Source organism: Corapipo altera, unplaced genomic scaffold (assembly GCF_003945725.1).
Source record: "Corapipo altera isolate COAL_440 unplaced genomic scaffold, ASM394572v1 62, whole genome shotgun sequence".
NCBI lineage: Eukaryota > Metazoa > Chordata > Aves > Passeriformes > Pipridae > Corapipo > Corapipo altera.
Genome location: NW_020884894.1, coordinates 10,808,534 through 10,832,959, shown reverse-complemented (window position 1 = coordinate 10,832,959; position 24,426 = coordinate 10,808,534). Strand labels below are relative to the sequence as shown.

General features: G+C 49.7%; 1 protein-coding gene across 1 annotated transcript in view; it reads left to right on the top strand.

The window, feature by feature from the left end:
* Window positions 1-23,889, top strand: part of ATP6V0D1 (ATPase H+ transporting V0 subunit d1) — a 34,280-nt gene extending 10,391 nt beyond the window's left edge. Inside the window, exons 3-8 of the mRNA XM_027646650.1 lie at window positions 13,495-13,673; window positions 16,591-16,670; window positions 20,339-20,416; window positions 21,028-21,204; window positions 21,928-22,005; window positions 22,509-23,889. Of these exons, the coding sequence (XP_027502451.1) occupies window positions 13,495-13,673; window positions 16,591-16,670; window positions 20,339-20,416; window positions 21,028-21,204; window positions 21,928-22,005; window positions 22,509-22,670 (754 nt within the window). The 3' untranslated portion in view covers window positions 22,671-23,889. The remainder of the gene's footprint in view (window positions 1-13,494; window positions 13,674-16,590; window positions 16,671-20,338; window positions 20,417-21,027; window positions 21,205-21,927; window positions 22,006-22,508) is intronic.
* The last annotated feature ends 537 nt before the right edge of the window (window positions 23,890-24,426 follow it).

The window sequence follows — 24,426 nt, the reverse complement described above, 5'->3', positions numbered from 1 at the left end:
AGGCTTCATGAGGGCTGCAGTGATCCTTCTGTTCCCACCCCAGGCTCTGTGGGCCTTCCTCTGACCCCGTCACAAACTGGTTTGGGGAGTTGAGCTGGCCAAAAAATCGAACGCCTTTTCCCGTTTGGTGGTAACCTTTGACTGGTTTGTTGTTCTTGGACAGTTCAGTGGGATCCAACAAATGCCAGCACTAGGGGAAGGCAGGGCCTGGAATGCTCAGCAGGGAAACACAGGGCTGCAGCAGCCTCAGCACGTCTCTTATCGGTTCATGGAAACACACGGTGCTTCCACAGCAGTTTGAGCTGATGAGAAAAGCTTGAAATAGCTCAGTGTTCTCAAGGTATTTTCTGGTGGTTTTGCACAACCCTCTGCTCCCCCGTGTGCTGCTCTTGTTTTATTCAGTAATGAAATGGAATTGCTAACCTCAGAGAGATTCCAGTTGGCCTACTTTGCATCTGAAACGTGGAAGTAAAATTGACATTTTTCCTTTCCTTTGTCTATATTCCTATAAACTCTAGTTTGGCTTGCAAACTACACAGCCAGTGGCATCTTCTAACCACCAAGGAGATGTCTTCCAGCTGAAAGTGAATTTGTGGTTCAGCAGAGAGTGACTTTAACTTGCATCTCTGAGAAGAAGATTGTATTCTGTTCTCAAGTAGCACAGTTAATGCACCAGCTCTGGAACAGTGAGCCCAGGCTCATCACAGGCACTCTGGCAAGTGGTGTTTAATCTTGCATTTTTGGTAGGGGTGTGTGTGTGTTATCCTAGCTTAGGATAACAGCTAGAGGGTTTTGAATGATTCAGGCTGATGTAGAAAACACCTTTGTGGTTGATGAAAAAATTTAAATTTTTATCTATCTGTGAAATCTCCTGCATTTGCAAATGTTGAATAAACACCTGTCTCTCTGCCACATGCATCTGTGTTTACTCCTTTCTGTGCCTGGACACTACCACTGTCTCACTTTTCTGACCCAGTGCCTCATATCTGTTATTTTCTGGGTCACTGTGCTAAAGCTGCCTGTCTCTTAAGCCTTTCCTGTTTTCCAAGAAATAGTTTTTTCGTATGTGCCTGTCGCTAAGATTTCTGGAGTTTTCATATTTGGACCCAAATATGGGGCAAGACATTACTAAGCCCCCATTTTGCTGTGGTGTTTGAAATGAATGAAGCACTTTCTAGTTCATCTTAGTTGTGTGGGGCAGTCTCTTCTATTCTCTCAGACTTAACTTTCAAAACACCTCTTTGCCCATCTTGAATTTGCTGTAAAGACGTTGGTGCTGTTTGAGCTTGGCAATATTAGGTAGATTGTCCTCCACTGATACTTTTCCTTTACTGCCTTATGGGTTTATGAAAATGTTTAGTCCCTATGGAATTATCATGGTCATCTCTGATGCTTCTGTCATATCTGTTTAGAGGCAGTAGTTTGGCCAGCAGACATGAGTGTCTTGCAGACTTTAAAACTTCGCTGTTGCCCAGCAAGTCTGACTTTGAAAAGCAGTGTGTGGAAAAGATGAACTGGGAGGTTTCAGACCATGCCTGCCCTGGTTACACACTGCCTGACTTGGCCTGAAGGCTGCACATGGCCTTGAAGATCCAGTTTCCTGTTACATCAGTCCTGTTGACCTTTATCAAGTCTCTGTGACCAGCTCAAGTTGTGCAGAAGACCTTAAACATCTTGTTTAGTCAGAAAGGCTGGTTCTTACCAGCCTGTTGGAATCGCTTTTCTTTTTTTAAAATGGTGTTTTGCCCTCAACTTGATTTAACTTGATCTTGTGCTGCTTCTGTCACTCTGATTTTGATGAGCTCTCTACAGCAAATCATGATTCTGTGCAGATATCTCTGTCTCTTGCTACTGCATAATCTCCTGTTGAGTATATTGGTTCCATTCAGCCCAGGATGTTTCTTCCTCAAGTTGTCTTCACTCTCATCTCTTCTTTTCCTTTTTACCCACACAATTTACTTTAATACAACTGTCTATGGTGCTGCCTAGAGGAAGGTAAAAGGTGTAGCAGGAAAAAGCTGCTTTCCCATATGGATTGTCTCCAGTCTCTTGCAGAGACTTTTGTGCAAGGAGCCCAAGTCTGCAGTTGTGTTTTGCCATGGTTCTGCTGCACCAGTGCTGGAGGAGTCTCCTCTGGCTCTGCACTCATCACACCAGTGGGGTACTGAGGAAATAGAGAAGGTGTTACCAGCTTCAGCTGGTCCAAGGTGGGAGTTACTGTCAGGGTATTAGAATCTCTATTTTCTAATGACACTATAGACAAGTTAAAACAGAAGACTGAGGACAGTGAAACACAAGGGAGTTTGAAGAGGGTGGTAGTTTTGCCCAGCAGGGTCTTATTATGTTCTCTTGATAAACCTAGTATTTGGTGACAGGGCTAGCAGAAAATAGACTAGATGTGACTTCTTGGGCTGCCTTTCAGACTGTGTTCCCTGAAACTGTCCCATGGCTTGTAGTAGGTCTGGGTTTGGAACAGGGGATAGAAACATCAGAGATGTTTTCTGCTGACGGTGTGAAGTTTCCCATGCATGTCCCAAATTGCTGGAGTGGGGAACATCTCTGTTTGGAGCTGGCAGTGCATACTTGTGCCGGTGGTTTTCCTCTAGCCCAGGCTCGTGTGGAGGCAGCACCGCAGAAACATTTGGCCAGAGGATGTTGGCAGTGCTGGGGATGTTGTGCCTGTGCACACAGGGGTACTGAGTCATCCTCCCTGCCTGGGGGACGCTGGGACAGGCCTGTGCCACTTGATCTTTTACCCTGGCTGCACACGCAGGTATGGGGTGATTTATCTCTGCCTTCTGTACGTGGCTATTTCCCACTCCGTTCTTTTGGGGTAGTTAATGAAACTTGAGCAGGAAATGGTGAAGACTGCTCCTGGTAGACAGCTCAGGGCGACTGAGTCACCAGGTGCTCAGAAGAAGAAATTGTATTCAACTGGATGTATCTGTGTGCTAAAAGTGTACAGGCTGAAGGGAAATGAAAAATGGTAGAAAGATGTGGAAAGTTTGAGCAGGGCTGGCTTCAGCAGGAGGAAAGCTTGAGTTCACTGAGGCTCTCTTGAGCTGTAAACAGAGATTTTTAACATTGAGTGGGATTGTAGGTGTATCTGGCTCAAAATGGAAGGAAATGTTTTGCAGCATATCCAGTTCAGCTCTGAAACTCTTTGCTGCTGGTTGCTGTTGTATGTATTTAACTTTTTGGCCTTCTTAGAACTCTCGGATAACCTCACACAAGACAGGCCCATCAAGGCCTGTTGACACTTGGGTACCAGCTCAGTGAGAGTGGCCAGGATGTACATGGCTGGTGCCAGGAGGCGGATCAGGCATTTTAAGTCAGACTTTCTCCTTCCTGAATGTCCTGCTGGACCTTTGGAGTGGTTTTGAGTTCATCATCAGGTGACTGTTGTGCTTGTTCTTGAAGGATGCTCAGATCTTGATCCAGGCTACATTGCTGAGAAGATCTGGGGAACTGTCTGATCTTGGGAGGCAGCTGAAGTCCTTGTCCCCTCTGATGGCTCCAGAACCAACCTGCCAGGACCCACGTCATTTGTCCCATGTGGAATGATGCCCGTGTCATTTCATTTGCCTCTTTGAAGCAGCCCATGAACTAGGTGAGGCCAGCGGCAGGAGAAGCAGCAGTAGGGGCAGTGCAAGGGCTCTGGAGCACCAGAAGGATGTGTAGTCCCTGCCCGACGCCAGGAGGATGTGTATTCCTTGCCTGGCTCCAGGGAGGGGAGGCCGTGCTGCCCGTGGCTCGCCGGAAGGTGGCACTCCAGCCCCGTGCTGCCCGTCCCCAGGTGCACACCGAGCGGGGGTGAGGAGGGTCACCTGTGGAGGTGGGCAGGGGCTCATTGCTCTCCTCAGCTTAGGGGAAAGGACGGTGTTTAAAAGCACACAAACAGAACTGACCCCAGAATGCAGCTTAGGCAGCAATCCCAAAGCAAGGTCTTTGTTCCCCAAGCCACTTGCTGACACTGATTTTTGTCCTGTTGTGCTCCTCTCCTGGCACCACGCTGACTCTTTCCTGGCTCCAGTCCTCTCCAGGAACTCTGCTGTGGCAAGTGTTGCGTTCTTAGTACCAAAATAAGGGAAATCAGCCAACTTCCTCAATTTGTTTTTTCAAGTGGTGGCTGTAACTGGCAGCCTCTGCCACTGCATATTGTGGCAGGGGAGAGCTCGACTTGCTGAGCCTGCTGCCGTCTCTATAAACACCTGCTAGCTCTGCATCTTGCCACGCAGCTCCTCACTGGAAGGCTGCTGGTACTTCCCTGTGTCTTTCAGCCAAGCATAGTAGGTTCTGACTGATAGGCACAAATTGTCTGTTAACATCCCTGCTCCAACACAAACAATGGACTGTTTGGCTGAGGGAATGCAGCGATGTTCTGTAGGGCAGCAACAAACAGGTATTAAGTGTTCTTGAAACAGCAAAAACCCACTTCCTGAATTCAACAAGCACATATTGACTTGTGGGATGGAAGTGGGTTTTAGGTTCTTCTCAGTGATGTGCTGCCCTGCCTTTCTGTGAAGGCTTTGTTCTTTGTGTTAGCATGACACGGTGCCATGTCCCGTTTCTCCTTCCTTCCAGTGTTCCTGTACATGGTTTAGATAGGGGTGACACTGATAAAGAGTCCTGACTCTAGCCTGCTGTGGCCTGATCAGATTGTCAGCTGTAGTATTTTTCTGGTGGCAGGGAAAAGGGTTTGGTTTTGTTTTATTTGTTTGGTTTTTTTTTTCCCTTGCTTCAGCACAGTCTCTTCCCTGTTCTGTAAAGTCTGGCTTTGCAGCAGCCTGGTGTCAGGGCTCTGGCAGCTGTTGGGCCCCTTGAGCCCTCACAGCAATCTGATGGGCAGAGAAGGGGAAGGGGTTGATCTTGTGTTCAGGTAACTGTGGGGACACTGAGTGTGCTGTCAGAGTGAAGTCTGGAGGTGAGCTGGGTCTAAACACATCTTCCAAATCTGAGATCATGCCTGTTGTCAGAGGACAAAGTCATCTTTTATCTTTACCTTGCCAGCCTGCAAGGGCTGGGAACCAGGTTCCTTTTTTGCCCTGAGGATGCAGTTGGGAACTTGGCTTTCAGTGTGTTTTTGTGGTTACAAGACGTGTTTTTGATGAGGCTGCATGTACCTTTTCCCCTTGCACATGCCTTTTCTTTTCTTAGCTGACACTTCTCTCTGTTACCTTCTCCCTGACCCAGTCCTGCTCTGCCTCTCCCCTGTGCTGGATAGATCTAGTTTCTGCTGCACAACTTAGAGTTCAGTTTTAGTCTTGCAGCAATGGTTTTTCTGGAGCCAAAGTGTTTCAATTGCTACTTGAGCTGAAGAGCAATAATCCTCTTCTTTGGAGTAGGAAGTTGCCTGCCTTTATTCTAAATGTACTGGAGTGTGCATCCTGGCATAACTGTGGAGGTTACAGAATATAACTGCAGCCTTTTGAAGTCCTTTCCTGCAGAAGGAAAAGACTCCAAATGCTTTCCATTAGACATTTGCAGCTCATTTGGGCAAATGCAACAATCTGAGGGATCTCTGCTAATGCTGCTGTGGTTAAAATTGCACTATACTGTTTCAGTTAGTTGTTGACTCCTTGGTGGCGGTGAGATTAGGAAGCAGAAATTATCCTCCTGGCTGGGGATCCTGCAATAAAAGGTTTAAGAGCCTTTTCTGGCAGAGATGGTTTTGGCAAAGCAGCCCAGGTTTCTGACAAACGGCTTCCCTGTTTGCAGGGAGTACAAAGTTGAATTGATAAGCCAGGTTCTTGGAGGGGATTACGCAATGTTCAAAATAAGAGGGCAGGTAACTAATGGTCTGGAAGTGATCACAGACTTGTGTCCTCTGGATGGTGGCATCAGAAGGGCATCTGCTCTCCTGCGTGCCCAAAGGACGCTGATCTCATACCAGTTTCCCAGATCCAGTGTCTGTGGTGGTGGACTGGGCTGCATGGTGGTGACTGCGGGTGCCCTCATGGGGAAGGGAAGCTTTTGAAAGGTGTGTTTCGCTGTGCATTACACTGAGAAGGTGCTTTTTTTCCCAGACCTCTGATGCCTGGAAAACACTTCATTTGGCCAGTGGGTTTGAACTGGAACAATGTTGTTCTTGCTGGCCAGCGCTGTTCTTCCCTTGGAAGGTGTTAACACGGTGCCAAGCAAACACAGTGATCTGTGGTAGTGATCAGAGGAGCTAACAACATGTTACTGGGGGCAGTGAAGGTGCAGCAAAAGTGAGTGATGGGCTCCAGATGTCAGCCCACGTTTCACTAGGATAGAGAAATCTTTAAACTCTGCAGCCCTGAGAAGGGGCTCTGGTGTGCAAGCTCTGGGTGATGAGGTGAGAACTCATCACCCCTGGATAACTCCCTATCCAAGCTGATGTGGTTTCATCCATAGGCAGCGCGTGGACTTTTCCATCTTCCTGGGCTTTGTTTAAAGCTGGATTCTTCTGGTGATTCTGCAGTTCATGGGAACAGTCCTTGTACTTCCTTCTTGCAATCCTTCCCTCGACAGGCTGAACAGCATGTCTGCCAGAGGCACAAAGCAGGGAGGGAAGGGAGCCACGTGTGTTGGGTTTTCAGTGCTCCTCTGGTCAATCTGTGTGTGCCTGTGACTTTTATTGAAGACAGCCCGTGTGCAGTGCCCTCAGCTGGATGAATGCTCACTGAGCACTTCTGTTGCCATGTGACATGCTTCACTCCTTGGCTGAAACCATTCCCAAGGTTTTCTGGTGCTACACCTTAACAGCCTTCATTGTCCTTTTACCTCTCCATCGCTTTGCCTCACCCAATGCTCTAGACGGGCAAGTTCTGCCCAGAGAAGGCCTGGAGGCCAAGGGCACTGCTTCTGAAGGCTTCTTGGGGTCACCTTGGGTCCTAGTCCCCTCTCCCAGATCCATTCTCTATGCTAGACTGAAGTCTAGCAAATACTTATGTAGAGCTTTGCCTAAGTACTGCAGTATTTAGAGGCTGAGCTAAATCTTGTGTCTGCCTCATGTGGTTTGCTGAATGTCAAGTGGGATGATGAATTTTCTTCTTCTGGCAGCAGGTCTGTATGCACAGAAATGTTCTGCACGTTGGCTGGGTCCAGGCCACACATTCACTGAGAAGCAGGTAAAGGCTTTTAGGCCATTAAACTCATTCAGATCTCCTAACTACTTTGGGGGATAAAGTGAACAGTGCAGCCTTTCCCCTTATTTTATATCCTTGAAATGTTTTGGGGTTTGGGCTTTACATGTAAAGTAAGAAAAAGTTGATGCATGTTTAGCTTTTGCAGCTGGTCTGCTTGAAAGCAACCTGATTGGATGTTTCTGGTCAATATTTAAAATGTAATTAGTCCTCAAGTCTTCTCAGCACTGCACAGTGCCAGGACTCAGCTTTGCATATGAGTCTAGTGTTTCTGAAGCTTCCAGGCATCAAGTTTAGGCAACTAGAGGTTCTTGCACAAGGCTGCAAGGTGTTCAAAACATTCCCTGGTGTTTCAAGGGGTTTGTAGAGATCTAGCACACAGTGTCAAATTCATAAAGCCTTAAAATTAAGAGTACTTCTATCTTTTTTCTCATTAGCCTTTCATGCAACTAACACAGTATCACTGCTTAGAAGTTAAGAGATGATACAAGTGGAAAACTGAGGTCAGTATCCCAAGAGATCCGGACTAGAGGATGGTAAAAATCATGTGGAGATGCAGCTAAATATAGATTAATGCTGAGAACATTCCTGGATACTTGGGTTTGAAAGGCTGCCACAGCCTCTGCAGTACTGTGAAGTTATGACTCTTTGCTCTGAAATGGTCTCGTTGATCTAAGTTTAGCAGGGCACCCACTTACTGGCTGAGTGCCCTTGGTTTGTGGTGGCAACCATGAAATTCTCAGCTTTCTCTTTGGCAGGTTCACGAACCTACTACTTAGGTGTGGTTTGTGTTGGTGTGACTCTAGGAAAGACGGTGTGCAAAGATAGGAAGAGATCAGGAAGGCCACTTTGAGTGGAGACCATCACACGCTGCATCTGCTCTTGCTGTTCCCTGGACTGTGGGAGCTTCAGCTGCAGACAAGAGGCAGAACTGCTCCTGGCCTGAAGCTGCTGGTCTGACATGTTCTAGTCCCAGCTGAAAAACTGTTTCAAGGTTTTGACTCTCTTCACATCCATTTTCTGTTACTCAAACAAGTCTCAGTGAGACACTGAACTCTTCCTGATGTGCAACATTCCTCTCCAGTTCAGGACAGCTGTGCAGTTGTTTACTAATGATCTTAAACCGACCCTCCAGATACAAACATCTCAGCTGTTGGCACTATTCTTAGTGTCAGCCACTGTTCTTTTGTGCTTTGAAGTCTGTGTGTTGCTTTCCCCCGTGACTGTTTAACATTTGGAGCTTGAGAGAGGTGTGACAAGTGGCTCTGTGTACCAGCACAGTATCCAGTGGGATATAGAGGTGGGTCTGTGCATTTATGCACAAACTCAAGGAAGCAGCAGTACAACCAGCCTGAAACTTTTTCCCACAAGTTACTTCCCCCAACAGCCCCTGGGTATATGAATTGGATGAGCTGCAAGAGGGAAGCATTAGATGCTAAAGTGACCATAGTCAAAACAACTTAATTATCTTTTAAAGCTGTCTCTCGAATTCATGCGGAATTCAGAGCACTGCTCTAATCCCACTGGAGATTTCCCTTTTTCATCCCAAAATAAACACATGCTTCTACAGTAACCCGAGTAGCTGCCCAGTGCAGTCACACAGGGACTCTGGCCTTGCTCACAGCAGTCTCTGTTAGGGTCTAGTGCTGGAAAGCATTAAAGTTGCCTGAGAAATGACATACCTTGCCCCATCCCAGCAAAGCCCTGCCATGCACCTCTGCATCGGCCCACTGCTCCCTGTGTTGGCTGTGACATGGGCTGTCCTCATGACCCCTTGCAGAGCAGCTGTTAAGCTACAGTTTGGCACAACTTTTGGAGGATCCCTGAGAATCGCAGGTCATGCAATGTTCCGTCATTAGTCATGCTTTGTGACCACTTGCAGTATTGTTAACGGTTTCTTTAGTGTCCTGGAACAGAAAGCAATAAAAAAACAACCTATCTGCTATAGGACAATGACTCTTTATGATTAGATTAGATTAGGAAGTGGGGGAGGGAAAAGCTCTAACTGCTTTGGGGTCACTGCCTTGCAGGGCTGTGCCTGAGTGCCTTGAGGCCAAGTTGTAAATGCCCCATGTGATGAGTGTTCATGCATTTCACGTGCTCCCTGCTAAAACAGCCTTTCCCAGTCCTCAGAGGCCGCTGCAGTCTGTCCTGGATGTCTCATTTATCAGTGCCTGTACTTAAGGAACGCCAGAAGGAGCAAAACATACGTTGTCAAAGTACCTGTACATGGCTTTTACATGTGTGCTCTACTCCAGCTTGATCCTGCTCCATAACCATCCATGGATGACTGTCCCAGACTTCAGCTTCTGGGGGCTGGCTCTGCTCTGTTCTCTGTGAGGGGTCTCTGCTGAGTCAGCCTGAGACCACACCTCCCAAACCCAGCAGTGAGAATGAACTTTGTTCTTGTTATCTGAGTGTTACCCAAGGTGTATTGTGCTGCAGTGAGTGTCGCTGGAGGAGCAAAGAGATTGGACTGCAGGAAGCTGGAAACCATCATCTCTCTCCTGCTGTGGATGATACCCATGATTTTTCTACGTTTGCTCTTTTCTGTCCTTTAATAAAAAATTCTACCCTTGTGTGAGATGCTGCTGATGCTTCTGAGTATTGACTAAAATGGTATTTCTGTGAATGTGAATTTCTGGAATATACCACACCTCAGTTCAGGGGGTGACAGGAAGAGCAAGGCAGGGTGTAACTGTGCACATCAAACTCCTGCTGAATATACACTGGTTTTGTGTCCATGTCCTCGGGTGGGCAGAAAGCAGCTCAAAGCAGGGTTTTCAAACACGTTTGTGCCCAGGAGAGCTTGGCTATGAAAAGAACTCAAGTGGGCTGAAGGAAGACTTCCTGGGGTTGCAAGTGACCAACTACTCCTGTGTTCTCCCGTGGCCTCTAGTTTGGTGCTTTTATTAGTGCACTGAGAGCTAGTGAAGGTTAAAATGCTTGTGGAGGGGTCTGAGCACGCATTGACTGTGAAAACTGAAACATTTGAAGCTGGTCAGAGCCTTATAGGAGATGAGGAGGGTGATGACAAAAGCTGCTCCATTACACATGTAGTTGGAGGCTCGTAGGAAAACTGCTGCCACTGTAATAAATCTGATTCTTTGGGCCTGGGAGAAAATGCCAGCGTAGCCAGGACCTCTGCTGTGTTCTTGGGACAGCTGTGCTGGTGGAGGCAGATGTGTTCTTGTTGAGACCTGGCACAGGAAAGAAAGTGTCACCCCTTCCACAGATGAGAAGAGGCTTTACCAGCTGCCCTGGCACTAGAAGATGTGCCTTGCAGTCCTGAGTGACTAAGCTGTGATGGGTTTTACTGGGTTGAAGCAGGGACTGAACGTGAATAAGTGTGGTCTGAGCTTCCATGAAGGAAACAGAACTATCAGAAAGGATTAGGTCGAGGTGCTGGTGTCTACCTGGCCTCGGCAGGCACACCAAGACCTTTGTCCTGCTGCGTCTCCTTTGTTATTGTGAAGGTTTGAAATGCTGTCACATGGTAACTCCTCCTGCAGGGCTTAAATCCTTCGACAGCAGGATTTAAGTGGTGTCTGTAGGTGAAGTGCTCTCTAAAACAGTTGATGCCTCCTTAGAGGCCTTGGCATTTGGACTGTAGACCATGCATGTCCCCAGACTTCCCTGAAGAATGAGGAAACAAGCAAGTTAAGGGGTGCAAATGAAATGAGAGCCATGCTTTGCTCTCTGGCAGTGGGTTGTCTTTCCTGGGACCATCAGTCTGAAGCATAGTTGCACATGTGAAGAGGGTCAGATTTTGACAGCTGTCTCCAAACCTAACTGTGGCTTTCATGCTGAGCTCATCTGAGAGGACATGGATGAGTTTGATGTGACTTCAGTAAGCTGCTCTGAAGACCTGCAAGCAAAAGGGCTCCAGGTATTTTTCCTCACTTCCTTCTTGTGCAGTTGACTTTGGCCAGGCTCCTTGCAAGTTGCAAATATCTTGTGGAAAGTGATATCTGTGGTAAGCTGGGGATAGGAAGGAGGTGTGCTGACATACTGTGCAATGACCATATTTCCTTACCTATCCCTTCACTGTGGGCTGAGTTGAAGTAGCAAATTTGGTCTCACCCTGTGTTGTTGCCTTGTTTTGGTGAGAGTAGCGCTGCCTATGGTCTTTCCTTAAAGCTACTATGTCACACTAGGGAAACTTGCATGTTTGAGGGCGGGTGGTGGAGCTGGGAAAGGATCTTCTGTATCCTTTTTCTGGCACACCTCAGGGAGATGCATCTGTGTTAGGGTGCAGATGCTTGTATTTACCAGGAACCAGCTGCTTACTGCAAGGGACTGACCTCAGTTCTCATAAACAGGCCCTTCTTGCTGTCCTGGAGATTGCAATCATCTCCATGGTGAGAGCTGCACAAACAGGAGGGAAGATAATGACCTTGTGGATTAAAGGGCAAAAGGAGGTTTCCTAGTACCTGAAGCTTGTGCTGATTGCCCTGGTTCTAGATTGAACCAGGAAAGGTAGGCTGCAAACACAGAAGGGCTCTCTGTAAAAATCACAGGGCCAGGAGGTGCATTACTCAGCCTGGCAGTGTGGAGAGAAAAGAGCAGCGCCTGTTTGAGGAACTAAGGTGTGGATTTGATTTGTTCATGGATGTGCCCTTTGAGCATAGTTGAGAGGCAGTAAGCCCATCTCATAAAAACTACTGAAATCTGCCTTTAACTGGTTCTGCTTGGCTACCTTTGATGTGGTAGAAGGGAAACAGGGCTGTACTATGTCCTCCGTGTTAGCTCGGAAATACAGAGACCTGCAGCATCCCAGTGCCTGTCTGGCAAACATCAACTGAGCCTTGCAATCCCTGCCCTCACCCCAGTCCCAGGGTGCTGGCCTTAAGTTCCCTTTCTTCAGTACATGTGGGAAGCCTGACCCTCAGCAGAGCTCCAGCTCCAGACTTGCACAGCTCCTTCTGCCATTCTAGTTCAGTCCTGATCTCCTTTGTTTTGGAGCAGCTCCTGCCAAGGAGCTTCTTCAGGTCTTTCCCATCATCTGAATTTTTAGAGTCAGAACTAGCAGTGAGAGCAAGGGAGTGTAAAATGCCAAATACCCTGCTCTTCCAGCATCTGTGCCTCTTTCCTTTGCTGCTGAGGAACATTTGCAGAGGCAACTTCTGCTGACTGAAAAAAACCCTCATCTCACTTGACGTTTTTCAGGTTTTCAGCTTGTTTTGCTTGTGTCTTAGCTGGAGATGAAGGTGCCTAGAGCATCACTCCTGTCCTTGCTGGGGACACTTAGTATTTATGTGATGCCTTGAATCCCTTGCTTGAACCTTCAGGCCAGCTGTGTCTCCCTTCTCTGGCTGGTTTGGGAGAACTGGGAGGTGTTCTTTCCCCTCTGCTCAGGACTAGGATGTCTCACCTGGCATGCTGTGCCCATCTCTGGGCTCCTCAGTGCCTGAGAAATATGGACATACTGGAGAGAAGGGCCACGAAGGGCTTGTGTTGGTGGAACTTGTGCTGAGTGTGGTGATTCCAGACTGAATGTCCCATTGCTGCAGTGCCAAAGGCTGAACAACATAAGCAGAGAACTTGGTTAGTGATGTCGTAACTTGGGCTAATGCAAAGAGGTTTGTACCTTTGAAGGTAGAGGTGTGAAAAACCTCACGTGAGGGCGCGAACCAAGGTTGTGCCAGCCCTGTTGTTGTTTGGGCTGCAGAAAGGTGACCCTTCCTGCTTTCTCTTGGCAAGATGGAGCAGTGTGGCTGGCACAGATAGCTTGGGCTACCTGCACATTCCTCCTTGCTGGTGTCCTACCACGTACACCTTTGCATGTGCTCTCTGCAGAGCACAGCAGTGCCAGGAGAGCAGTGGGAATGCTGGAAGGACAAATGTTCCCAGCTACCTTGTGGGAGGGCGTGGGAAAGCTGAAGCCAGGCTCTTCTTGGAGGTGTGTGGGGTTAGGATGAGAGACAGTAGACCAATGGCCATGGGGGAAGGTTAGGAAAAGACTTTTCATTTGAGTGTGGTCAGACACTGAAGCAGAACCCTGGGGAGACTGTGAGATTATATCTTTGCAAATACCTCAAAGTTCATCTGGACAAGGCCCTGAGCAGCTGGAGCTGGCTGTGCTCAGAGCAGGGTATTGGGCCAGAGACTTCCAGAAGTCCCTTCCAATCTCATACTCTTTGATGGTAGGTGGGTGATGCCCAGATGGTGTGGTTCAGCTGTGGCATAAATCACAGTTTGGGATTATGCTTGACTGCCTTCTCCTAGGCTGGCATGATAAGCAGACACTGAGGAGGTGCCTTACTATTTCTTTTTTGGGGAGGGTGCATCTTTCTGGGGACATTCATAGGAAGATGATGTGTGTGTGGTGCTGCGTTCCGTATTATTTCTGTTGTTTCAATCTTCCTCTTTCTTCCTCTTCCAGGTACAGCTACATGATTGACAATGTCATTCTGCTGATCACTGGGACTCTGCACCAGCGTTCCATCTCCGAGCTGGTGCCCAAGTGCCATCCTCTGGGAAGTTTCGAGCAGATGGAAGCTGTGAACATTGCTCAGACGCCTGCGGAGCTCTACAATGCAATCCTGGTGGACACTCCCCTGGGTGAGTGGGGCCCATCAAAATACCTCTCAGCTGTGTGTGGTGGAACAGATGTCCCTTTCTCCCCCGGTCTAACTGGCTCCAGCTAAGCCTAAGTTGTGCTCCAGGAAGACAAAGCGGTGGGAAATGCACAGCTGTGGCTGTACTGCCTGTGGTGGCTGGGCCTGAGTTCAGGTTTAGGCCTGTCCTATGCCAGTTTTTCCTCTGGAGGACCAGCTAGCTCTCTGTACCCTTCAGTCACTGTCCAGGCCAGCACACTGGTAGTGCAGACTGCTGGAGAGTTTGGTTTGTGTGAGCCAGGCCTTGAGCTTCCTTAGTGAAGGGCTGTCAGGTCTTCTGCTGGAATGAGTCACTTGGTTTCCAGCACTTTTAGTTGGACCATTGGGTAATTTCTTTAGGCAATTTTTTTAGATATTTACAGAGATCTGCACATGCCCAATCTTGTTCTGAGACTACTAAAATTAGCGCTAGTTAAATGAAAGCTCTTTATAGAAAAAAAAAAACCCGAACCAAAACAAGCACAGCAAAACAAAGAAATCTCCAAAAGCCTTTTAAAACTCGTTGTGTAGCAGGATCCTTCACTGAGGTATTCTGTCTCAGACTGAGGTAAGTGTTTCAGGGCCATGGGCTTGTTCAGGAGGCACATAATGCTAAAACCAAGTGTCTTGTGAACAGCAAGTCAAACAGATATTCTCTAAAGATAGAAGGTGTAGGAATTGGTTCTGGAGAAAATATGGTAGTCTTTTAGCAGTAGTAGGGGAGGTAGTCACAGGTGACTTGCAAGTTTAGTCTATGTGGGCAAAAATGTAATGAGATGTGCCTGAGTCAGTGATTAATCATTCTTTTGGGGTTGCTAAAAGGAACAAAACACTCTTAAGTCATCATATTGTCTTTGATAGAAATCGTTGGTTTTGGAACTGAAAATGCTTTTGCAAATGCTCTTTGTAATCATAGGGGCAAGTGAAGTAGTTGTCATGGAAAAATGACTTGTGCCCAGGAAAGGAGGGAAGACATGTCTCAAGAGATCTGGGTTGCAAGGCAGGGCAACAGCGCAGCAGGAGAACTGAGCCCACTGTAGGGATGATATGTGGGAAGAAAATCCTCCTCATAAGTAAGTGGGAACCTTCCCATTTTGGCAATAAGATAGAACAGAGTATTTCAGGGATATCAGCTCTCAGAGACCTTAAAGCTTCCAGCAGTGCATGGAGTGAAAATGCCCTGTGTCAGTGGGGAGGTGGTTCTGGAGAACCCAGGTGGCAGTCGAGGGTCTTTGCCTCTTGCATTCATGGACTTGTCCAGGAGTCAGTTTTGCCTGTTTCTGCCCTGGCTGGGCTGACTTCTTCTCCAGACCTTTGCCCTGGCCATGCCCTTGGGGCTGTGTACCAACCAGTGTGGCATTTCTTCAACAGGGGAACATGGGGAGTAGCTGTGTTGCCTAAACAAGCAGGCATGCAGGCTCCAGTTGTTTAACTTGCACTCTTTCCAGTGACCACACGCAAGGAAACAGCAGCTCTATCTCCTAAAAGAACTTGAGTAGCTACGTGGCTTGGTGGGAATGCCTAACCCCAAATGGCTTTCAAAGGTTAGCAGGGCAAAATAAGACTTGCTGTAAGCCTAATTTGGGATATTAGAGGGCTAAGAACTGAAATAGCTGTGTACTCATTCCTCTGCTACTCTGAAGTAGCCACTGCTTAGCGATCCAGGCTGGCCAGCGGGTCCTGACGTAAAAACCAGTCCTGGCACGCTCTGTTTGCATTTTTGCCAACTGTCAGGCCCCCAGCTACGTGGCACTGGGCTCTGGTGCTGTTGCAGAGGAACCTCTGCAGGGGTTTAAGCCCTGTGCAGGACCCTCCAGACCCACAGTGCAGCTGCTGCCCCTGCCAGGCAGCTCGTGCTCTGGCAGTGGTTCAGGCCAGAGGTGTGAGCCCGCGTCACACCGGTCAGTTCTCAGCATGAGTGCAGTGTCCGGTACCCACAGCTGGACTGTGTCAGCTGAGACAGATCAGATTGCTCTTTCTAGCAAATTCAGCAAAGTTGGTTGCTGAGTGAGACTTAAAGAAGTCATAAAGTCCCGCCGCTGGGTTTTATTGTACCACTTGGTTGGAAGCAAGGGCATGACAGCGTTACATTACACTGAGACTCATCTGCATCTGCAGCTTGCAGCATCCTGTGTTCAGTCTGAAATCTGTGTTCTTTAGGTGGCAACAACTTCTCTCAGAGGTACTCTGGCAAAGTATGTAGGGCTGAACATCCTACCAAATCCTACTAGTTCATCCTGTCTCCTGTTGCTAACTTCCAGATAGAAAATAAAAGCCCTCGGAAGAGGTGGAAAATATGACCAATAGACCTGACCAGGAGAAACAACTCCTGATTCCAGCCATGGAGTGTCATGGGCAGTGGCATCCCCATGCCTCCTCAATCCCACTGAAATATTGGAGAAAGGGGGAGAATCATCAGTTCCTCAGGACTCGGTGGCTGCTGTCTCACGGGTGCTTAAGTGCTCCTGCCGTGCTGCAGCAGGCATTTTGAAGCTGCCTTGTCACCTCCAAGCCCCTGCCCAAACTGGGAACACTTTGGGGTTTGCTTGTTTTCCAATGCAGACTGCTCTGTCACTGATGCTGAGGCCCAGAGCTGAGAATTTCTGCTGGGAATAGGCTGTTAGCCAAACCATAGGACTAAGGGGTCAACAAAGATTTTTTTCATGTGAGAACTCCAAAAATTGTTATGGCCTAGGGAACCATGGTGGAGCCTGAGGTTTTGAGTCATGGCAGTTTGGTGACTCCTGAAGGTAAGGGTCAGGCCTAGGAGGGACAAGCTGAACACAGGGTATGCTTCTGCCTGGTACTGTTGAGGAGTCTGGAAGGTGCTGAGCATGGGTCTGGTTAGGGCAGTGCTAACTCTGTCTGTGGTTCTGTTTCAGCTGCTTTCTTCCAAGACTGCATATCTGAACAGGACCTGGATGAAATGAACATTGAAATCATTCGAAACACGCTGTATAAGGTAAATGAGTCTCTGGGAAGGGAAAGAGATGTTAACTTAACTTCCCTGTTTATTCCTGGTGTGACTGTAGCTCTGTCTTGGGTCAGGATCTCCAACCTAGGCTACCTTTCTTCAGCCAAAGACAAGAGGGTGTTTTTCTTCTGGAGTAGACATAAAAATAATTTTGCTTTCTCACTATTTTTCTTCCCTGGAATGGTGATTAAACATGGCCAAGAACTACTTGCATCCACTGGAAAGTAAAGACAGTGCTTTGGAGGGGCCTGACATCCAATTACATGGCTCTGCTGAGGCAGGGCACCAGGACTAGGCAGAGTGGGGTTTTTTTGGAACTGTCAAGAATCTGTGCAGGAGGTTTTGCCTTTGACTGAATCTGCTCAGGCCCCTGGTAGGCAAGAGAACTCACTACATGAGTTCAGATGTGTCATTAACTGCATTTGTAATGACTACATCTTAGGCTTGGTTGAAGGACTCCCACGGGCTTGGCTCCCTGTCTTGAGCCCTCTCTGAAGACCCTCCAACAATCTGCTCAAGCCTTGCATGGCTGTGGTTGGGGTTAGGTGCTCTTGGTAGAGGAGTGTAAAAGGTGCAAGCTGGGGGGGGGGGAGACTATTGGGGGGAGACAGGGATGTGGAGGGGCTAAGGATCTCCTTGTCCTGAGCTGTCATCTCCTCTACAGGCCCCATCTGGTTTTAGCAGGCAGTGTCAAAGCATGTGTTTATGTGCAGGCTGTGGCTATCGCTCCATCTCGACTCTCTGGATCAAAGGGGGGATGCAGATTGTATCTGTCAACCTTGTTTTGGCTGGTCACAGCCAGCCTGCAGTCAGTGTGACCTCTGTTTTCCAAGGAAGCTGTGGCCTGTTTGGAGAGGCAGAGAGCAGGTCAGGCATGAAGGGAAGAAGGCAAAGGGAGGGGAGAAGGAGTGGCATGTCAGCAGTCATGCCCAGCTGCCTGTGGCCTCTGGCATGTACTGGCCTTTGCTGTAATGGGGAGGGATGGCTGTGTGCATAAACACCCCCAGCCATGCAGGGCACAGGTCTCCCTGTTGAGGTGAGGCAGGAGGGGAAAGACAGGGAGCAGACTAAGCATAGGGAAAACAGGTTGGGAGGGGGGGCATCTCCTTGGTCCCAGCTGCCACGTCCTTTCCCATCTCCTTTTTTTATGCTGCTTTTCATTCTGCTCTTCCTACCCCCAAATAGAAGCATAAGTGCCTGGTATCCCTTGGTGTGTGCTGGGTAAAGAGCAGCCCCTGGGGAAAACAGGGGCTCCATCCATAACAAATCACAGGGCTGCAGGGGTGGAAAAGGTGACTGCTGCTTACAGGCTCTCACTTGAAGCCACCTCTCTCCCCAAGGACTGGAAAATATGTAACACAATGCAAATGAGGGAAATAAAATCAGGTGTGGAATCTGCAGAGAGCTGCTCCAAGAAGCAGGCAGGTGCCTGGGATGGATGCCTGTGTCCTTGAGGAGTTGGCATGGGAAGGGGAAATGCTGCCTCCCAGGCACGCTGGAGGTTTTTTGAAGGAATCTCTGAGTGTGTTGACAGAAGGTTTGAGCAGGATTTAGAGGAGGAAAGCCATTACAAAGGTTTCTTGTTAGCAGTGGCAAGTGAGAAGGTTCTCAATGGAAATATGGTTAAGATGAGGAGCAGAGGGTGAAAGTGGTCAGTGCTTAGTGCAGAGGGGGGTCAGCAGCTGAGTCCTACAGTGAAGGTGTCCTGGCATTGTTATCTTCAGTGCTTACTCCCTCTGTTCCACCTCTTCAGTGGATATGTTGAAGTGAAGCTGGCTGACTGTTGGCCTTTTTCTGATGACCTTCTTGTAGGAACCAGCTGAAGGAGCTTTGTGACTGGGCAATAAAATAAAGCAGGAGAATTACTGTGGATAAATGTGGAGTGATGTATGGGAGAGGCAAGGAGGTAATCCTAACTGTGCTTGTACAGCAAGGGTCTCCTTGTTCCTTCCTACTGCTAAATAGAATCTGGATAGTGATTGACCTAAGCAAGTGTCTCTCTACAAGGTAACATGTTCCTAACAGTAGAAAAGAACTGCACAAATATCACTGTGCTGCTGCATCCATCTGTAACGTTTTGACACTGTCTCGTTCGTCTCATCTCCAAGTATGAACAGCAGAGTAGGAGAAGGTGCTAAGGAGGACTCATTTAAAGGCTTGGGTATGATGACTTCTGTATGGAAAACTACAAAAAAAAGGCTAGGATTCCTCACCTGGAAAAGGAAGGATTCCCAGCTGTGGTGGTATCCACAGATAATGTTGGAAGAATCAATGTGGATGGGCAGGCCACAGGTCTTCCTATAAGCTGGATTTGACAACAAATGAGACTGGCAGGAGGCAGGGGGGACAGTTCATGGAAGTGAAAGTCCATTAAGGATCATTAAATGCAAAGAAACCCCCATTCCTGGGATAAGGGCTTCAGGACACCGGAGAGTTTCTGTAGGTTGCTGTCACTGGGAGGGCACCCAGTGTGGCTGTTTTCTTGTGTTTCCAAGGTGTTTGTGGTACTGGATCCTCATTCACTGCTGCATATTTGAGTACACCTGGTTTTGCTTCTAAAGCAAAGTGTGTGTGAACTCTGATAAGGACAAAGGTAATAACTGAAACTCTTATCCATGTTCCCTCTCCTGTCAGCCTCAAACAAAGTCCATTATCCACGTCCTTATTCCTGTGGTAACTGCAGGCCAATGCTCTCCTCCACCTGAGCAGTGGCGAGTGCTGGAGAGGATGTTTCTTTGATGTGTGATGCTCACCCCAGTACTCTCCTCTTGCACTGTGTGGTTACAAATATTTACAGAACACAGTAATCCAGGTGCTTTCCTCGTGCTGAGGGTGTCCAACACGTGCATTCTTGGTCCGTCTTCAGTCCGGGAGTTGTTGTGACAAAGCAGAGATTTGTGATGTCTCAGCGTCATTTTATTCCATCCCTTTGAAGAGGTTCTGGTTGCAGCTCTCTGCCCAGGGAAGTGCTTTATCACACAATCACTTCTTCTGAGAACGTTATTGCTGAACGATACTTTTAGCCATGCACAGCCTTCCTGGGCTCCCCCTGGGACACAGAGTCATCTTCCAGCTGGATCACGGTACATCTCCACAAAGGATTACGTTTCCTGGAGGCAACGTTGCTGTCCCTGGCCTTATGTTTTCTGCAGTGCTCCAGTTGGGATGGAGACCAAGAGGCCGCAGTGTGAAAAGAGAATTAGAGGGGATGGCTGGTTTCTTTCACAGATGTCCTGTCTCATCCCTTGACTCTGCTTACACAGCGGTACTTTCTGAGTGTAGGTCTCGCAGCTATGGTTGTGTGGCTTGGCACGTTTGTGGAGGCCAGAGCAGGGTCAGGAAACCACGTGAGACTTCAGTAAATGAGTTAGATGATTCAAAGGAGAAAAATAGGCTTTAGCCTTGCTGCCTGGGGATCTTGCCCACAGTAAGCTCCTGCAGTCACTTGAATGAACCCAACCACAACCCTTCATGTCTGCAGCTCCTGGGGAAGCACTGTCCTTGTGTGGGCAAGTTCACACGGGGCCAGAGTTCCTGTGCTGTGTTAGAGAGCATCTGGGATACTCCCTGCTTGCTTCCTGTCCTCTGCTGAAGGGCCCTGTGGGACAGTAGATGAAGCTGTGTAGCAGAGTGCTCACCTGCCCTCTCTCTTCCAGGCTTACCTGGAGTCCTTCTACAAGTTCTGCAAGACGCTGGGAGGCACCACAGCAGATGCCATGTGCCCAATCCTGGAGGTAGGTCTGGAAACTCCCATAGCTGGCATGGTATTGTAGTGATGTTCACTGCTCTCTGTTCAGGCCCAGCTTGCCTGCCAGCATTAAGGATGCTCAAGATACTCTTCAGCAACCCCATGCCCACTCTGCCTGCTCACTGGGAGACTTGGGGAACACTCTCTGCACATAACTTTAGTTCCCCAGTCCTGATCTTGCCGTCTGTTGACACATTTGTTGCCTTTGTGGCAAGATCTTCATCCTCTCACATGGATAACGAGCAGGAGAGCAACCAGAGCTGCTCAGGGCACAGCAGGTCTCCATGCCAAGGCTTGCTGTGGGATGGTCAGGGCTCAGGAGCAGTAGGTGAAACACACTCCTGGACTTGGGCAGGATTTGGCTTGTGCCTGGGATGGGGATTTCCTCACCTGCCTGCTCCCCAGGCATCATCTACTGGGCATACTGGGATCCTGCACGTGTAGCCTACCCTGGCTGAGCACTGGAGAGCTGTGCACATCCTGGCAGGCTCCTCATGCTGCCCTCTGACGTGGCTCTGTGCAGAGCAGCTGTGGTATCTGCTGGCCTCTGGTAAGGATGCTGCATCCCAAGGTGAACCTCTCTCTCTTACCCCGCAGTTTGAAGCTGACAGGAGGGCCTTCATTATCACCATCAACTCCTTTGGTACTGAGCTGTCCAAGGAGGACCGAGCCAAGCTGTTCCCGCACTGTGGCAAGCTCTACCCCGAGGGCCTGGCTCAGTTGGCCAGGGCAGATGACTACGAGCAAGTCAAAAACGTTGCTGACTACTACCCTGTGAGTGCTCTGGGGTGAGGGCCATGGGGACTGGTACGAGGACCTGCTCTGGGTCAGAGCTTCTCAGGGATCTGGGGGAACTTGTGGATTGACAGCTTGGGGAGAGGGGTGCCTGTCTTCTGCTGCTGCTGTTGGTCCTGTGCTCTGCTTGGCCAAGTCAGACTTGGCTTTCCTGGGATGCCGTTGGCTTGTCAGTCGTGGTTGTCATTCCAGTGGTGACTGGGAGACTGTGCCCTGTCCTGGGGTGTGGGGACTGCCCTCACCACCAAACCCTTGAGGTGTTAGTGTGGCAGCAATGACAGGCTCTCCTTGCCTGGTTTGGGAGTGGAAATGTGTCTTCAGTAAGAAGTGGTGTGCCCCATCTCCAGGCCTGAGCTCTGCTCCAGTCGCAGGGGAGACGCTGACCTGGGAGCACACGCTTGGATGTGTCTTGTGTTCCTCAAGCTGCTCTTGTGCAGGCTGGGGACCTGTTTGGGGTCAGTGTCCCCTTCTTGAGCAGCCAGGGCATGCACCAGTGTGTGTGGGCACAGGGGCCTGGCCCAAGCACTGCAGTCTGTACATGGAGGGGGCTGTACCTGATGCCCCTTCCTGCAGACTCTAAGCGACGATATGGCTTCTTCAAAGGACTCCTGGTTTCTCTGTCCTCTGCTGACTTGACAGGGGACCCCCAAGTGCTGCTGGGCTTGGGTGTGGGATATATCCTCATGTAATGCCTTCCTGCAGGAGTACAAGCTGCTCTTTGAAGGGGCTGGCAGCAACCCTGGGGACAAAACCCTTGAAGACCGGTTCTTTGAGCACGAGGTGAGTGACACCCGAGGTGCTTCTTGGCATGTGCCATTTGCAGAGCTCAGGGTGGCAGCAAGCTGGTGTGCTGCCCTGTTAGCAGTGCTGTGGATGAACATGGTTTGGGGGAAGGAAAAACACACTGCTCCTACATGGGAATGGGGGCCCAGCATGCTCGGAATGTTTTCTCACCCAGACAGATTAGAGCACGTTTGGGACTGCTTGTGGATATTTGGTCCATCGATAATAAAACCAGAGTGTAACTACGTGGGAAAGGAAGATTTTCACGGTACCTGAGGGTATAAATATTTCCCTGTTCAATGTCAGAGCCTGTCCTGAGCCCTGTGCTGTAGGCTGGAGCTGTCCTAAGGACCTAGAGAGATGCAGAGCAGGATACCTGTGCTGAGCCTTCCAGCCTGCTGGGAAGTCGTGAGCCCTCCCAAGTGGGTCCACACTTACCTTGACCAGCTCCTCCCATCTGAGGTGGACAAGTGACATCTCCTCCTTTGGGCTTTCCCCAGGTGAAGCTGAACAAGCTGGCCTTTCTCAACCAGTTCCACTTCGGGGTGTTCTATGCCTTTGTGAAGCTGAAGGAGCAGGAGTGCCGCAACATCGTGTGGATCGCAGAGTGCATCGCCCAGCGGCACAGGACCAAGATCGACAACTACATTCCCATCTTCTAACCCTGCTCTGCTCCTGTCTGACCCTCCCGCCCCTGGAGTCCGGAGGGACCCCCGTCTAACTCCCTGAGTTGTCCCTTGCCCAGACTCCAGGGATGTCCCATCTGTGGAACTGGATCAGATGAGGAAACTGTATAGTTGCTAGTTAAATTATTCACAAGCTGAAGTTCGAGTTGTGTGTGCTGTGAGGCGTCCGGAGGGACCAGCGGCCCAGGGTTGGCCCTGTGCAACAGGAGGGACACCTCCTGTTGTGTGTCCAGTGGTCCAAGTGTTCCTGTACTAATTGCTGTGTACGCTTACGCTCACAGAGCAAGCATGAGCTGGGGGGGGGCTGCCTCCAAGGGGGTCCCACTGCTGCAGAGGAACAGGTCAGGTCTGCCATGGCTGGGGGGTCCTCTGTCGGTGCTCTGCACGCCTCCTACTCGGTGTTGTTCCTGTGAGATGTAGTTTGAGTGTGGTCTGTAGCGTAGCCCATGCTGCTGTGCAATCCCTGCATCCCCTTGTAGCTAACCCTGACCTGGGAGGGACTGAGCAACCCTAGCCAAGACTGGGACAGAGCCTGTGGGAACGTGAGGGCAGAGCCACACGGCTTGTGGAACACACTCCTCCCACTCTGGCAGCATTTGCACTCGTGCAGCCTTGCTGTGTCTGCAGAAGCAGCTCTCATCAGTCTCTCTGCTGCCCTGGACAGGGTTCCATATGTTGGCTGAGCCCCTTCCTCCCCTGGAGACCCACAGGTCGCAGTTTACTGTCACAACCATGCAAGAACCAGGGCTCTTTTGGTCTCTGCAGATGCTGATGGACCCCTGCACCTCCTCAGGGCAGACATCCAGGCTCCTCACCTGTGGAGGACAGGCTGGCAGTGCTGTGGAGCTGTACAGCACAGCTGGCTGTGGGACAGAGCAGCCCTTGGTCACCACAGTGAGGACAGATATGTCCCAGGCCCTGCCTGTCCATGGCCTGGGGTGGGAGCCAAGCCCTGGGCATGGTGTGGCAGCCCTGTTCCTTGCTGCTCTGTCCTGGCTAGCTCCTACTTGCACTCAAGTTCTGGGAGATGTGCTATGGCAGTAGAGGATCCTTGCTGGTGGGAAACACGCTGCATGCTGCTGTGGGGAGGGATCAGTGGAGAGCGGCTCTGTCCCAGCTTGTGCTGTGGTCACCTCTGCAGTTTGTTTTCCTGTGACCCCCTCCTCTCTACATCAATAAATATCTGCCTACTGCACTGTGCTCTCCTGCTTACTTGGGCATCTGCTCCCACAGCCCCAGGCAGAGCCTCCATCAGCCACAGGGCCTCTTCCCCAGGGAATCTGATAGTTGCGGTAGCAGAGCCTGGTGTGACTCCTGCATGACTTGGGACACTTGTTTCTTCCACGGGCAAGGTGGTCATACCACCCCGTGGGGCCCAGGGCAGTGCCTGGTCTGTGGGTGCAGCTGGGTGCTGAGCTAAAGGGGTGCAACCTTAGGGAGCTGCATGGCTTGTCACCCTGTGTGGGGTTGTCCACGTGCGGCACTGTCACCCCTTCCATCCTTGCCCCAGCAGGACCACAGTGTTGGAGCAAAGCAAAAGGAAGCCTTTGGAGTAGGGTTGGGGAGGAGCAGGGAGTGGGCACAAGCCCTTTCTGGCAGACTGACCCCTTTTCTGGGACTCCATGGCTCCTGCCACAGTGCCCAGCGTGGTGCCAGCTGCGACCCGGCTGAGCTCTGCCCACGGGCAGGGCATCCCTGACCAGCATCACAGCGCTGCACTGCGGAAGGAGAC